General features: G+C 39.1%; 1 protein-coding gene across 2 annotated transcripts in view; it reads left to right on the top strand.

Annotated features, from left to right (window-relative positions):
• slc38a4 (solute carrier family 38 member 4) overlaps window positions 1–17,397 on the top strand; it is a 42,558-nt gene that overhangs the window by 4,247 nt on the left and 20,914 nt on the right. Inside the window, exons 1-4 of one of the 2 annotated variants that reach the window (XM_023290390.3) lie at window positions 9,759–9,912; window positions 14,868–15,097; window positions 15,636–15,732; window positions 17,001–17,116. In XM_023290390.3, coding sequence (XP_023146158.1) covers window positions 14,973–15,097; window positions 15,636–15,732; window positions 17,001–17,116 — 338 coding nt within the window. In that variant the 5' untranslated portion in view covers window positions 9,759–9,912; window positions 14,868–14,972. Of the gene's footprint in view, window positions 1–9,758; window positions 9,913–14,867; window positions 15,098–15,635; window positions 15,733–17,000; window positions 17,117–17,397 lie in introns of those variants that run through there. The other variant, XM_023290398.3, reaches the window with a different exon arrangement.

The following is a 17,397-nucleotide window of genomic DNA, read 5'->3' as shown; positions in this document are numbered from 1 at the left end:
TGGTTTTGGTAAGTTTCTTTTTTATCTTGTGTTTAAGTGCTAAGACTGTAACTTCATACTTTTATCATACAGACTTGAGTTTAATCAGTCTTCCTCTTTAGAAGAATGTGAATATACATTTTTCCAACACGCCATGTAATGCTGCCAGTCATAGATCTAAAACCTCATTAGCTAATCCTAATGTGTACAGGTAAAGTAAAAAACAAGTGGTAAACAGCCAACCTCGACTTTGTACATGGCAAGAATATATTTATGCTATTTCTTTACTATTTGTCAAAAGTTAAAAATTGGAGTTCATATAAATCAGTACAAATATTTAGCAAAAAGTTGCTAAACCTTGTTAGAATCTTGCTAGAATGTCACTGGTGTATTCAGGTCTACACATGCTGCTTCCCTCCTGTTTTATGTGCTCACACACACTGTATTTCACTACCACTGATCACCCACTAAAACTGCTGTTATTTACATATTTTTCAGTTTCTGACATCAGACAACAGAACAAGTATAAAATACTGAATGAAATACTACCGTTCAAAAGTTTGGGGTACTTAAAAATGTCCTTATTTTTGAAAGAAAAGCATTTTTTTCAGTGAAGATAGCATTAAATGAATGATAAATCCAGTCTAGACATTGTCAATGTGGTAAATGACTATTCTAGATGGAAACGGCTGATTTTTAATGGAATATCTCCATAGAGGTACAGAGGAACATTTCCAGCAATCATCACTCCTGTGTTCTAATGCTACATTGTGTTAGCTAATGGTGTGGAAAGACTAACTGATGATTAGAAAACCCTTGTGCAGTTATGTTAGCACATGAATAAAGTGTGAGTTTTCATGGAAAATGTGAAATTGTCTGGGTGACCCCAAACTTTTGATGGGTAATGTATGGTTTTTTTTCCATTTAGACTACATGTTAACCAATAGTCACTTTCAAGCTGCTGCTCTGCACTGCTAAGATCCACCAAACACTCGAGCTAGGACTCCGGCTGTGGTGTGAATTTGGCTCCACTTCCATGTAAACTGATCACTCAGAGAGAAAGAGTTAGAAGCAACAGAATGTCTTATTTTTCCTTTCATGCAGCGCACAGCCTCCGTTCTGGCTCCTTGGCAGCACTCTTAGTACATGTGCAGCTCATTCACACTTATGTCAGCTGCCATGTGGGCAACCAAATGTGCTGCTCTTCTGCCACTCACTGAACAGAATAGACACAGACAGAGGTGAGCCTGTGATGGGGAAACAGGACCTCACACTTAAAGTTCAGTACTGAGGACTCTCTGGTATGTAAAGTAGTTAAGGTTTTCCCAAAAAAGGTTGTTTGTTTCTCTGTACTTTTTCTTGGAAAAAACATTTGCTATTTGACAAGAATGTTCCCACAGTGATCCTCCTAGTAATGTTCATCAAATTCACTGAAAAGTCCTGCAAATAGCCTCCTATGTTCCACCACATGTAATTAAAGTGACCTAAAACTTCAATGCATGCTTACATAATGTGAAAAGGTGTCTTTCAGTTCTTCCTAATTCAGCACCGTATGCCCTGATTACATTATGTAAAAATGTGTCACTTGGGTGAGAAAAACATGACGTTGGTGCAGTATCTTTAAACAAGTAGTCAGATGGGTTTTGTGTGTTACCCTGACTGTTATTCAGTAACGGACTTAAAACAGTACCGTGTTCTGTACAAAGTGTTTGTTTTGGTTTGTTGAACATGACTTGTGTTCAACATGGTGCCAAGCCAAAAAACAAGAAGAGATCAGATTATTGCGTAAATGAGTAATCTATCTCAGGTGTGCGGCTAGCAGTGACATCTTTGTACAGGTGACTCACAAAACGGCACAAGCTGCAGCTCTCAAATTACACATAGAAGATGTTTGTTTACAGTTCACATGGTGGAAACTACACAGATGGAACTTTTTAAAATCTTTTAGCTCAATTTCAGTCAAACCGAAACTGAAGTCGTTTACAAAAAACGAAAAACAAATCTCTCCTCATGTGAACTCATCAGCCAGCCTTCTGCTGGAGTAAAGGTCAAAACCTTGAGCTTGAGAAGAATTACACATTGTGACAAAACACAATGTTGCCGTCATTATTATTACACATGAGCCGGCAGATCAATACTAACTGATAAGATGAAGAGAGAGGTGGTCTGCGAGGTTTGCAGCAGGTTAGGACACACTCGGTTTACGTACTAAAGGCCAGAATGATGTTTACTCAAAGCTAACAGGCCTTTCACGTCACAGCACAGAGTTTTTGTCAATATGTGTTTTTTTCCATAACTAGAAATCGTCATTGAGACCAAGACAAATGCACTTTGAGATCTTCTGCCTGCTCTCCAAGAAAAGATGCTTCAGCATGCAAGGCTATTAGTTACCAGGTTCATCATAGGTTAAATCAGTTATCAGAAACAAGAAATGTTCTGTAGTTGATCATTAAAATAGCCTGTATGTATATGCGTCATATATATGACCCTGAGCAGCGAAGCTGTATACAGCAATTAGAGCCTGTTAGTTTCTACCACGTGCTGTTCAGCCACGTCAGAAAGTGTTTATGGTTGTTTCTAATGACAGCACTGGGAGGCACAGTGAAAGGCTGACGTCAAGCACTTGGATGTTCACATGAGATGAGAGAAGTTGAAACCCTGGCTGTTCTCTATCCCTGGTACAGCTGGCTGATCACTGACTGAAGCCTGTGAGGAAGTTACAGAAATGGGCCAACTAGAAACCCCTAATCCAGTGTTGGACAGCTGAAGAGAGGAGGGGGTTTGTGAAGCTACCCCACCAGCCGAAAACCACTTTGGATGGAGTATAAAGCTGACTTAAGCGCTACCAGCAGTTAAATGCCCATTTTTGTTCCAGACCTGATAAAATGCGTCAGACGCTGAGGTAAACTTACCAGCAGCCACTGCACTTTTTCTGGAACATCTCAGGCCTTCCAGAGAGGCTCTGTGTTGTCTTACTCTGGAGCGTCAGAGCACACAATGTCCACTCCGACTCAGTAATGTATCCAAGGAGTATCACTTCTTGTGCTCATGTGTCATATTAAATTAATCAAGCTGTTGGAGCTCCACCAACAGACACACGCTGCATTCCTTTCATAGGATACATAGATCAACGTTGTCCATCAGTTCAGATTGTGGAATATGACCTGACATGAGTTCAAACATCTTTGTCGACTGAATGCTTTACTGCAACAGCAAGGGAATAAAATTAGCACAAGTATTGTGTTTCCAATGTTTTCCAGCTTATATAGGGGTTTGTAAATGTTAATGTCACCATACACAACTGTTCAAAAGTTTGGGGTCACCAGACAATTTCATGTTTTCCATGAAAACTCACACTTTTATTCATGTACTAACATAATTGCACAAGGGTTTTCTAATCATCAATCAGCCTTTCAACACCATTAGCTAACACAATGTAGCATTAGAACACAGGAGTGATGGTTGCTGGAAATGTTCCTCTGTACCTCTATGGAGATATTCCATTAAAAATCAGTTGTTTCCACCTAGAATAGTCATTTAGCACATTAACAATGTCTATACTGGATTTATCATTCATTTAATGTTATCTTCACTGAAAAAAAAACTGATATTTCTAAATGACCCTAAACAGTAGTGTGCATGAGATGAGTTTTAATTGCAGAACGAAGACCACCTTTATTTTGTCTAGATCTACCCGCATGATTAGTCCTGAATTAAAAGAATACATCAAAGAAATTGTAGTGAAAAGTGGTAAAAAAAAAAATAAAAAATCCAGTCTATATGTAGGGTAGATTGTTTAATATTAACATACCATAGATTGTAAACTGTGAATACAATATTACAACATCATACTGTTGGTGCCTACAGGACCTGAAAATAAACTTGACTCAGAAATGTGCAGCTGAATATTAGCCTTTATTGAACTGTAGAGCTGTACTTTATGACCACTATCATCTCCTAGAAATGTAGTCCAAAATCTGAGAATTTTTTAGTTAAATGATGTTAAATTGATGTATAAAAAATGGTGGTTTTAAGTGGAAACCTCAAATATGTGTTTGTGTTTTTCAGCTTTAGCTTGAGTACAAAAATAACCTCTGGGTTTCTTTGAACCAGATGTTAATGGACCCCTGCCAAGCCTGATAATCCATCCACATGCTGTCAACATGTAAAATGTATGACTGCAGTGTGACAAGCGAAAATCTATAAGAGGGAGTTGTCTCAACATGCTACATATAATAAATTCCTCCCCGGTGAAAGTACAGCGAAAATGGCTGATCTGGAGGAGCAATGTGTGGCTCTCAGCTCTCTGGTGTGGCTGTGTTTCTGTAGCCACAAGTGAATGTAACACTGAATGAACCAGCAGCCTTACATCTGTCCTACATGACACACTTCACTAGTAGCTGTTCATTGGGTTGGATATCATAACAATTTGCAGCTGCACGATGGCTTCGTTGCTTTTACCCCTCTTACTTCAGAGATGAGGCACTTAGAGGAGTAGTTTCTTGCTCTAATCGAAAAGAAGCTTTAGTCCAGGAAACTTTCAAGGGAAATGAAAGGTTCCTTTAGCTGTTTGTTCTCCATTTGCACTGCAGATTAGACAGAATGCTCAAGCTGTTATTTTAAAAACTTTGTTCGTGTGTAATTTTTCTTGACAAGGTCATGCAGAACAACTTCAGTGAGGTTTTAGGTAGACCTTCTCCGCTGCAGGTTTTCAAAATGTGGAAATTTCTAGAGTTCTGGACACATCAACAGCACTCAGTGCTGCAAGTTTCACCCTGAAAGCTTCAGAACCTCCAGAAAGCAGCACTTCTGCAGAAAGAAATGAAAAAAGACTCCCTAAAACTTTATGTAGACACTGAGTCCCTCAATGTGGCTTTTGTTGGCTGAATATTTCTATAAAGATATAGAGAGATACTCTGTTGATTGGAGAAATCAAGATGTTCTGGAATATTCTTAGGGTAGTGCCTGGCTAGATGATTCCCTCTGCTTTCAGTCTTTATGCTAAGCTAAGCTAAATGTCTCCTGGCTGTAGTTTCATTTTTAAAGAAATATACATTGAAAGAAAAGTACAGGGTTTTATTGACTGAGATCCAGCTCTCTCTCTTTCTATCTCCCAGGACAGATTTTATTCCTCAAATGAAACATGATATTCACATTATTGATGTTTATTTAGTTCAAAGCAGTTCTGCAAATAATTTGTGGTTATTCGTGACTGTTAGTTTTTGCCCATTTAATAATTTCAAGTGGAGTGGTCAGCAGGCTACTTATTTAAGTATGAAGCAGCCACTTCAGTTTCTCTTTAACAGCCACAGTTAAATGTCCAAACAGCCTCATTACAGTGGCTTTGTGGCCTCCAGTGGAGGACTGTGGTTGCAATTTGCAGCTCCCGTGACGTGGGCTAATTTGTGTGACTGAGTCAGCATGAAGAAGGCAGGCCCAAATTACTTTCCATTTACTCTGAAAACACTGATTCATGAACATGCTGCAAAGTACATGTTGTATTTTAGTCATCTTTTCTGTTTTAGACACAGCTAAAACACAAAACTCACATACACTACCCTTCAAAAGTTTGCGGTCACCCAGACAATTTCATGTTTTCCATGAAAACTCACACTTTCATTCATGTGCTAACATAACTGCACAAGGGTTTTCTAATCATCAATTAGCCTTTCAACACCATTAACTAACACAATGTAACATTAGAACACAGGAGTGATGGTTGCTGGAAATGTTCCTCTGTACCTCTATGGAGATATTCCATTAAAAATCAGCTGTTTCCAGCTAGAATAGTCATTTACCACATTAACAATGTCTACACTGTATTTATCATTCATTTAATGTTATCTTCATTGAAAAAAACTGCCTTTCTTTCAGATATAAGGACATTTCTAAGTGACCCCAAACTTTTCAACAGTAGTGTATGTTGTATTGTGTTTTTGATATGAACTCAGATAGTCGTAATGCGAACATCCAGAGGCCTCTCTTGAATGGAGAAAAACAAGTGTGAAGTCTCTTTCTACAAATAAATGTGTCATATGATGTATGTTACATCATATAGCAGTGTCCTACTTGCAAACAAGTTCACAGAGATGATAGATTTTACACGCAGGGGACAGAAATATCTGCTGCTGCGGACCTGTGAAATTCTTAGAGAGGCCCATTTAGATTATCTGAAAGAGTTTGATGCATTTCTAATATAAGAAATTCATGTTTCCTTCTTCACTTGTCTTTTGGGCATTTTAGACTTTGTCTCTTATTTTGTCTTTGTCCAGATATTGGATGTCATCTGGTCTGTGATTTATTAGCAGAATGTGTTTGGTATTTGCACCCAGTCACATGTGGTTGAGAGGTAGAGGCTTTATTTAGAGGCCTTCAAATTTCAGCTAGTAACGATCGCTGGCGGAGTTGTTTGGACCATCAGGACGCGAGGTGGACAAGTGAAGGTACATGATGTCACAGTGGAGATGTTTGCTCCAAAGTGGAGGTTAATAACCCTTTGATGCGTGACAGAAACGTCCCCATACAACCTCTTGTTTACAGGCTGATGCCAACACACTGTTATTCTCTCGCTACAGACCACACTCACACATCCTCGTCAGAAAAGCTAGTCAATGGAAATGAGCCAGAGAGAGGAAGAGGTCCAGCAGCACCAGGATGTTTTATGGTTAAACCAAGGAACATGGAGGTGTAACCAACAGCAACACACTGAAATATAGTGAAATAACCAAATAGTGTTACCTCACCTCTTATTGAGCAAAGCCTGTGTCAAAGTGAAACCAATAAGTAGAAACTTTAGAAAGCAGTCCAGATATAATGGGAAGTTCCAGCAGTAGGTGGGCTCTTCCAGTAAAATGGGCAAAGTTTTCCCAAAATGTCTATTAGCAGAAGGTTCATGAACATGGCAGAGAGAGGTGGGTACATTGCACGGCAACGGTCAACATTTACTGGAAACAGTCAGAAGAAAACAGGGTTGGGAAGCTTGTGTCCAGTTCTGCATGGAGTCATCAGTAGATAAATGAAGTTTCTTTTTCATTATTTGTGTTGGTTTTTATATAATCTGACCAATAAGCTACACAACATTGTTTTTAATGCCTGCTGAGCCATACACTCTGGTTTAGTATTGTCTGGGGGAAGACATGGCACCAAAATAGAGGAAAATGGTTTGAATTTCAATTTAAATGTGAATCCAGTAATATTGTATTGCACACTGAGAAATGTGTGGAGGTTGAGCTATCTTGATTTTTGCTTTCAAACAGGGGTGAAGCTCCAAATATCCAGAATTCTGCAATTCCCTTAATGCAACTTAGCAGCACCTTTCTTGATTGATAAATGTCCATTTTTCAAACTCTCCAGCATGACTTCATCGGGGCTAGTTTGTCATACTTTGGGAAGTTTCCTACAGAGCCACAGAAGACCTGAACAGATTTCACAGATTGTACTTTTTGAAAGAACACATATCTTTGTATGTGTAGAATTGGGTGTCAAGCCCTTTAGGTTTTTGCTTTACATATTACAGGGTCAGATCGGATTGATACAAATCATATCTTCAAATCATTTCACTCCTGGTTGTACATGGTTGATGAAACTACTGACAATATACACCACCATTCAAAAGTTTGGGGTCACCCAGACAATTTCATGTTTTCTACAAAAGCTCACACTTTTATTCATGTGCTAACATAACTGCACAAGGGTTTTCTAATCATCAATTATCCTTTCAACACCATTAACTAACACAATGTAGCATTAGAACACAGGAATGATGGTTGCTGGAAATGTTCCTCTGTACCTCTATGGAGATATTCCATTAAAAATCAGCTGTTTCCAGCTAGAATAGTCATTTACCACATTAACAATGTCTAGGCTGTATTTATGATTCATTTAATGTTATCTTCATTGAAAAAAGTTGCTCCGAGTGAGTAAGTGAGTCCAAACTTTTGAACAGTAGTGAACTATATGATGGAGATATCAGTCTGTCTTTGCTTCAACTGGATACTTAGAATGTCTTTTTGTTTGTTTGTGTGTGAGATACAGTTGACATCAAATGTGAGCACTGCCATGGGATTGGCCCATAGACAGCTTTCTAGTCACAGGTGATTGGCCGAGTGTGCATGTGAAGCCCCACACACACACTTCAAGGACTTGCGATGCCATTTAAGGAATGTCCCTGCAGCCACACAGGGTGGTGAGGGGTTCACTGCTTGTGGGAATTTAGCTTTTACTTGTTGCCTCTGTTTTCTCCAAGATTACCAGTACTGACACAACTAGACTCAAAGAAAGGCTGCCTGCTTTTTCTCCACCTTCACCAGAAAATTTCATTTCACTGACTTTAATTGATCTTAATTTTGTGCTGCTGTTACCAGAGGTTCTAACAACTGCCACCAGCCCATAATTGTCACTTGAGGCCACAGCTGCTGTTCAGCAAAAATCTATTCATCTTGCTGTATTAAAGTCCCAATACAACTGAAATACACCAAAGTTATTTGAGTCAAAAGTCAGTTGTGTTGATATGATTGGGCCATTTTTTAAGAAAAAAAGTCTAAATTCTCTGATTACCACTTTAAAAATGTAAATGGTTTCTGGTTTCTTTCCTCCTCTTTGAAATGAAACTGAAAATATTTAGGTTGTGGACAAAACAAGACTTTTGAGGATGCTATCTTGGACTTTGGGCAAAAGTAATCAACATTTTTCACCATTTTCTAACATTTGTAGCCCAAACAACAAGAAAAGCACTCAGAGAGTGCAGTACTCCACCAAGGCTGCTCAGTAAGTGTATCATTTCAACATTTGGATCCTTTAATTGAGCATCTTTTCATGTTTTAACCCCAGATGAAGGATTGTTCTGCTGGGAGTTGAGAAAAAACTGAGAATTTTTCATAACTCAGTTCACAGAGTTCATAGTTTCTAGGCTGCTCACTCATTAGAGGAATAAAATGATGCTGCAGTTTGTTCCTCACATGTCCCGTGTCTGAGTGTGTGTGCGCTTCCGTTTGGACAGTATTACAAAGTGAACGGAGATAAAACCTCAACCTTGACATGAACATGACCCTGGGCACAGTGACATCCCGACAACGGCGTCCTCTGATTGGTCGACTGCCGGCACAGCCCACCCCTAAAACAACCAGCAATCACTTGTCTGGGCATCTGGATGCCAGCGAGTGCAGCTGCATGTGAAAGCCATTGCGCGTGTGTGTGTGTGTGTGTGTGTGTGTGTGTGTGTGTGTGTGTGTGTGTGTGTGTGTGTGTGTGTGTGTGTGTTGGTTGGCACAGGCAAGGAAGAGTCAATGAATGAAGATAGCACCAGTTGTTTTAGGCGTGGGAGGAGTGTGTGATGAGTCCACCAGTCCTCTCGTGGTCAGTCAGTGGCTCTGAATGACCTCAGCCTCATCAGTTCATATGTGCCAGGCCTGTAGAAATCTAGCTCAGAGTCAGACTGATCATGTGGCATGTCATGTGATCACGTCTCGAAGCGACTGTGGGTATTTGACAGCGTTGGCGCTGATGTCTTCAGTCTGATGGTGGTGAACGCAGTGAAAGTGTTCTGTTTATTGATCTGTCACTCCCTCTACACACATATATACACACATCTATACATCTATTAGTGTTGTCCCTGTTCTGGCCTTATTGCTGCTTTCTGTGTGTGTATGTGTGTGTGTGTGTTGGGGTTGGATTTGAGGGGGGTGCAGGGGTTAAGACCCTGCTTATGTCTGCCCAAAAACAGGAGGAGCCTGATCAAACAATGTCTGTCCTGATTGGCTGACAGAGGCCCTCCCTCCTCCCTTTTAAAAGCCTGATTTCTTACCTGAGTTACAAAAGAGCCACAGCTCCTCATCCACTCACTTGTCTGTCACCTGTCTTTCCTGTTTAGTAAATAAATTTACTGAAAAAGCCGAAAAAGGGAACCTTCTCTGCAGCCCTTTCAGGAACTTTGCAGTAAGTGAGCGTTCTTGTTTTGCTTGATAAATGTGGGTCATACTGTGCAGGCAATTCCGTTACACATTTAGAAAACTGGCTAAAAGTGGTGATATTTGTTTTTGAGGAATTTCATCTGTGAAATGTGGCATTTTGAAGGATTGATATCATTTTGCTGGCTGCAGCATGGTGTGTTTAAAGAGCACACAGTTGCTGTAGTCATAAGTCATGCAGAGTAGTTTCTGCACTGTGCTTTGCTGGAAGGGATTTCAGAGGTGGCTGATGCAAGAGTCTGTTTGGGTGGAGTATAGATGAGGTAGTTGAAACTTCTATATGAAGGATATTTCTTAAAGCAAGTGTTATTCTATTTTTAAACAACATGCTAAATTTCAAAACTGGAGAAAAAATCAGTGTGTTTTTTTGTTTTTAAAATTTTTTCTGCATCAAAACGGTTAATTTTGACTGCACGGCAGTTGTGCAGAGTAGAAACTGTAGTTGATATTCTGTGAAAAAGTAAAAAAAAAACAGCTGTGTGATTATTTGGCCCCATACTTGTTGACTGAGAGCAAAGCTCAACAGTTTGCTGCACTGTCATATTTTAGCTACTAACATGTTGAAACATGTTGGATAATTTTGGTTGCAGTTTCCTTTTTTTGAATTTCTGAAGTTACCATGACTTTATCTGCATGCTTGATAAAAATCTGTGACGGGGCAACCAACTGATAAGTACTAATTTTATCAGACAGTCCATCAACCCATCCTTAAAACACACAGTAGAACTATTTTTTTCTGCAGAAGTGTAGTGCTGTCTTAAATCACACGTTTAGCATTAAAATGAACAGCTGTAAACACAAGTGTCAAAGCAGTTAAGACCCCCTGAGGACACAAGGGACCCAAACTCTCATGCCACTTGAAAGGTATTTGGGATGCAGAGTATTAACATATCATCACTCATGCTGCAGTGTTACTTGTCACTTTTTTCTCTTTTTCAGTGTTTTTATATGTTATTTTTCCCCAGGGAATCCTCAATAGTCCACCTTTACAGCTGTGCTGCTAACTGCAAACGTGTTTCCCCAGTTTAGGAACATTAACATCCATGATGTGCATGCGTAAAATGCAGTTCATCGTGTTATGTGTGTCTGATACTACATCAGAGCCAGGCGCTGCTATGCACTGCATGACACACTTCCAAACGTGTGCTTCTATAAGGTTACGGTTGTGACAACATGTGAAGTTAACCCAGTCAGACAGGTTAATCCTCTTGGCTGTGGAAAGCGAAAACTGTTCTCCCGCTTCGCTCTCGCCTCACAGCGGAGAGCGACGTCGGGAGATTAGGTGCACCGGTGTGTGTGATATGGTTGTTAATGGTAATGTAGCCACTTAGTCTTCTTTGGCTCATAGATATCAGGTTTTACTTCCGCAAGAGCAAGATCACAGGAAGAACAACAGCCTGTAGGTGACACCAGCATCAGTTGAAAGAAGGCCTCATCTTGTTGGTCGGCCTGCATCAGACAGCTGGGAGTCGGGGTGGAGAGATCACCTAAGTCCTTGTTATAAAATGGGAAGTTTTATGCTGATGCATGGTGCCATGTTGACTGTAAACACCTCTTCACATTATGATGCAAAGACCCGGCTGCTCAACTACTTCCCTTACTGAAACTGTTGCTTAACTAACACCTACTTGTATTTTTACCAGCTTTAAACTGAGTGTTTCTGTGTGGCAAACACTTAAATACTACACTTTACTAGTAATACTACATTTTAATTTGCTGCCTTCATTTATCAGCCATAGTTACTTGTAGTATCAAAGGTTTTACAAAAAAATGCGATGATCAGAACACGGTATGCAGTGTTACAGATGAAACTATCCAGTTGTATATAAAACTGTTCCACCTCAGCACTACTATACTGTTTACATGTCAACCACATAGAAAACCATACATTAGAGCTGCATTGAATTATTCATCAATTATTTTCATAACCGATTAATCAGTAAAACAGAAATATTTTCTTTAAGAAAAACAATGTTGGTGCATTCTGATTCAATTTTCCTAAATATGAATATTATTATGAGTTGTAGACAAAAGAAGACATTTTAGGATGTCATCTTAGGCTTTGGAAAAAAAAATATAAAAAATTATCAAGATTTTTCACCATTTTATTACAGTTTACAGACCAAACAACTAATAGAGTAATCAATAAAATAATTGACAGGATAATTAACAATGAAAATAATGGTCATTTGCAGCCCAACAAAGATAAGATAAATAAGATAAGACAAGATGAGATAAGATTGAATTTTATTAAACCCTGAAAGAAATTGTTGCGCCAGGTATTGTTCAGAAAAAATATGAGTACCATATAAACATCTGTTTTGGTTTGGTTGTTGTTTACCAGATCTCCTGTTCTGGTTCTCTCATGCTACTTTTAAAGTGTCGTTTTCAACCAAAAACTGACTGTATGATACACCGCTAGCATCATGTGGCAAACGGGCACAGTTAACAATTAGCTGCTGAACTTAGTTTCACATTTAACTAATAGACAGTCAAATATTTTACACAGTTTACCAAACCAGACCCAAAAGAACGAGTACCACATTTTTAGCTATCAAGCAGACAGTTTTTGTACAAAATATGTAACCTGTAACTTGTCATATGAACGCTCCACATGCCTCAGCTGTTAGTAATTAACTCGAACTTTAAACTACATTTTTATGACAGATTTGTGACAAACTTGTGGCTGATTTGCAGGAAAGAAATTGGTTTGCCAACATTGGCCACCAGTGACAAACATCCAGTAACATGTTCACCAGTGGTTTGATAGCACAGTTAGCCTGCAGCGCTAGTAAACAACGGCACATTGAACAGGCTACATATTCCATTTCAACATGCTAACATGAGGAGCAGCAAGTATATAAATTTAAACTCTATTAAAGGAATATCCAGGGGGGGAAATGCCGCTTTATTTACTGAACTGGCTCAACATTTTGGGAAATGCACTCATTGGATAGCTGGTCAAGAGATAAACCTCTGAATCTTTGCTATGTGTAAACATTGCCTGCAGTTCAGCCGAAAAGTCCCAGAATTTTTGTTAAATGACCATTTGTTACAGCTGAGTCACTAGTGGCTTTTTGATTATATAGAGGAGTGCAGAATTTTAAATTTTTTTTAACAGAATCTTGTTACAGCAATGGGTTTATTTTTTAGCACAATTGTAAATGTAGAATAAGATATCACTATATATCTGTTTCTGGCTCTAATAAATGGTGTAATTTAGGTCGTTTTTTCAAAGAAAACGTGCCTTTCAAACTTGCTGGTAGGTTTTGAGATTCAGAGAGTTAAGTGTCAAAATGGGTACCACTGTATGGGGTTAGCTTAGCTTAGCATCAAGAAGGGAGAAAGGGAGGAGCTTTAGCTTGCTTGGGTAGGTAATATAACATGCCCAACAGCACTTCTAGACTAGCTGTTTTCCCCTCCCTCGTCTCCTCTTCATGCTAAGCTTCAGATATGATGTACAGACATGAGAGTTGCATTGACCTTCTCAAAAAGAAAGCAAAATGCCAAACTGCTCCTTTAACTTTGTATCAAAACATGTTCTGGTTCTGGTCCAGTTTTAAAGCAACTCAACTGCACATTATTACTCCTGTAAACACTTTAAAACGAAAGAGAATGTCTGGTCTGTCCCTTCTTCATGTGTCTAGCAATGTGAGTAACAACTGTGTTGTGGTTGTGTACTTGTTGCCACGGTTCGTGTTTTCTCTTTGGGTTTTTTGTCAGTGAATACCTCTTGGGATCTTTTCTTCCAGCCCAGTCAAAGAGCTCTTTGTGTGGGTGACTGTAAATCATTTTTCTGTTAGTTACATTTATAATCATGGAGGCTTCATTCACTGGCTTTGACCTGCTTCTTACATAACTTCATGATGAATACTAATGGGAAATAGAAGTGTGTGCCCCTGTGTGGTGTGTCAGATTTTATTCTTTAATGGTAGTTGGCAAGGCCGAGTAAATCAGATCAACAATCAGCTGTTGATGGAGGTGGTCAGGCGGCATCTTGAAACCTGTTTCATCCCTGACCTGGTTCTAATGTTTGTCTACTTAACTCCAGTCAGTAATCTTCATGTGCGTTGACACTTGTAATGTCTTCCTACAGATAAAAGAGACTTGTGACATAATTTTGGATTGGATTGGATGAATTTTGGATTTTAATAGACATTACTAAGTGGGTAATCTTGGGAATACACAGTACTATTCAAAAGTTTGGAGTCACCCAGACAATTTCATGTTTTCCGTGAAAACTCCCACTTTTATTCATGTGCTAACATAATTGCACAAGGGTTTTCTAATCATCAATGAGCCTTTCAACACCATTAGCTAACACAACGTAGCATTAGAACACAGGAGTGATGGTTGCTGGAAATGTTCCTCTGTATCCCTATGGAGATATTCCATTAAAAATCAGCTGTTTCCAGCTAGAATAGTCATTTACCACATTAACAATGTCTGGACTGGATTTGTTATTGTCACTGAAACTGCTTTTCTTTCAGAAATAAGGACATTTTTAAGTGACCCCAGACTTTTGAATGGTACTGTAGCTTTTAACACAACTGATGGTTTGGTGTAAACGGTAACAAACCAAACAGTCCTCCTGGTGCAGGCGAAACTGTTTGAGAGGCACCAATTTGACTCATCTCCCGGTTTTCCTCTTCAAAGTGATATATCAGAAAGTCCTTTGATTCCAGGAAATGGTTTGCTGTGTAGAGAGCTCCATTTCACTGCAAAGTGTTCATCAAGGCCAACAGCCTCTGCAGGACACTGATAAGACATCGACAATATACGGGTATGCAGACCTGTAATCAGCTGTTGTGTACAATTCCTGTGGTAAACTTGAGTATTTTAAGAGCGGGGGGAAAGTCTGCTGTCTACAAAACTATTTTAATCACATGGTCTTTTCCTTTGTGTTTCCTCTTTGCTTTTTAGGACTTTTCCTTTATCTGAGGTTGTAAAAGAAGCGCCCTGAAATCTACACTCTGAAAATCCTGAAAACTGAATTTCTCCGCTTCTCGACCTCCTGTTTGAACAATAATGCCTGGAGTTGTGGATCGCATGGAGCTTAGGAAAGTCTCCACGGAGGCTGATGATGACAGCACCGACAGTCTGGATGACCGCTACACAGAGCCCATCGACTCTGAGAAGGCCACCATCAACAGGTTGGCAGCCAAGAAGTTCTGTCCCTTCATTGTCAATTACTGTGTAGACTTAAAGCTTCTTTGGACTTTTGTAAACTTTGATGTACTAAAAACACTACCCACCTACATTTCTGTAGATTTCTTAGCAGGTCTCCCAGTAACCTGCTAAATTGCATGAGAACAAAGTCTTTGTCAGGGTGTAAAGGATCATTTGTCACAGTCTCAAGTGTTAATTTGGAATGAATTATTTAGGCTGCTTGTCTAATTGGGGTGCTGGTTTTACTTCAGGGCATCTAGTAAGTGATTAATTATTAAAGCTGGTGTGACTTCAGGTGAATGACAGGGGCTGCTGGCTGCTTTGAAGTAACAAGAGTTAATTTTTTACACGCTGTGTCAACTAAAGACTCTGACGTGACCAAATGACCTCAAACGACCAGCAAAGACGCCAATGAGTTGCGCTTGAAAACAAATACTACAGCTGATGGCAGGAGGACAGTTCACAAGATAGAACACAAAAACGTACTAACTTACTAACGTACACTTTTCTTGGTCGTTGCAGCCAATTCCTGGATGATAATGACGATGCAGAAAGCCAGAAGTTCCTGTCAAATGGGATGATGAAGAAGAAGAAATATGAGGAATACCATGAAGAATATGTAAGAGAATACACATTAGTGGTATCCAGCATCTGTCAGTCTGAGTAAATGGTTTATCTCAATACACACAAGTAAATCAACAACAAAAATACCAAAATCTGCTGTGTTTTTGCCCATAGTCACAAAAAGGAAACAACTTTTTATAATACTGATGTCATTTAACATCCTCGACCACAGGTAGAGCACATAACTGGTCAATTTTTGTTTTTTATTCCATTTCTATTAATTATTAAGGAAGTTTCTTTTCCACATGGATTTATAAAAATGCCAGCTATTTGTCATCATGTCCACATAACCTACAAAACAATAATGGAGTTTGAACGTACAGTGAGGGGTTTTTAAAGACCACATGATGGAGCTTGTGAGTCACGGTAAGAGCAGCAATGAAGGAAAAGAGAAGGAGGCGTGGTAGCAAATCTAAGTCTGCATTATTCATATTTAGCAGATACATGATGACCTTTACAGTGTAAACCCAGCAGATTTTGAGAGGTTAATGACAAGCTGTATTTAGTCAGAAGGACTGTGTCAATATTCAGTCTCTATTAATTTAAAGAAGACCACTACAGTGGGGCAGCAGGGATGAAGTCATGAAACTGTCAGCACTTATGAACTGAAGTTGAAGGACATTTTTAAAAAAAACAAATAAGTACTAAACAGTCAGTTTTTAGCAGTGTAGAGAATGTGAACATGTGAAGGCATCAGAGTCTGATGTGGTTAGACAAACACTGGCAGTTTTTTGCTTTCTTTCTGTACTGCAGGCTACATACAGTGCTGTTCAAACGTTTAGGGACACTCAGACAGTTTCATATTTTCCATGAAAACTCATACTTTTATTCATGTGCTAACATAATTGCACAAGGGTTTTCTAATCATCAATTAGCCTTTCAACACCATTAGCTAACACAATGTAGCATTAGAACACAGGAGTGATGGTTGCTGGAAATGTTCCTCTGTACCTCTATGGAGATATTCCATTAAAAATCAGCCGTTTCCAGCTACAATAGTCATTTACCACATTAACAATGTCTAGACTGGATTTCTGATACATTTAATGCTATCTTCTTTGAAAAAAAACTGCTTTTCTTTCAAAAATAAGGACATTTCTAAGTGACCCCAAACCATTGAATGGTAGTGTATAGTATATTTGACCATAAGATTACTCAATGAGATGTTAAATATATCATCAGTTAGTTAGTCATGTTTTTTATCGTGGTTCGTTTGCATTCCTCATACAGATCTCTTATCATCCTCTCTTTCTCTCTGAACAGCATCCCGGTCACGCCTCCTTCGGCATGTCTGTCTTCAACCTGAGCAATGCCATCATGGGCAGCGGCATCCTCGGCCTGTCCTTCGCCATGGCAAACACTGGCATCGTTCTCTTTACGTAAGTACACTGCAGCACAACAAACAGACCAGACAAGAGAAAAATGACATTTTAGGGGGAACTCCAGACCTATTTGGTATTTTAACAAATTTTTTCAAACATTCTTTTCTCCTAGTTATTTTTTAGATTTGGTCTCAGGACAAGTACATTTACACAACAACTGCATGTTTTAGTGTTCTGTACATTGAATATTTGAAATTTGATGGGTGAGACGCAAAATGTCCTCCACTTCTGGAATGATCCATGTAGTATTTGGCACTAACCACAAGCTACAGCCTAAC

Source organism: Amphiprion ocellaris, chromosome 21, assembly GCF_022539595.1.
Source record: "Amphiprion ocellaris isolate individual 3 ecotype Okinawa chromosome 21, ASM2253959v1, whole genome shotgun sequence".
NCBI lineage: Eukaryota > Metazoa > Chordata > Actinopteri > Pomacentridae > Amphiprion > Amphiprion ocellaris.
This window is presented reverse-complemented; position numbering and strand designations above follow the sequence as displayed.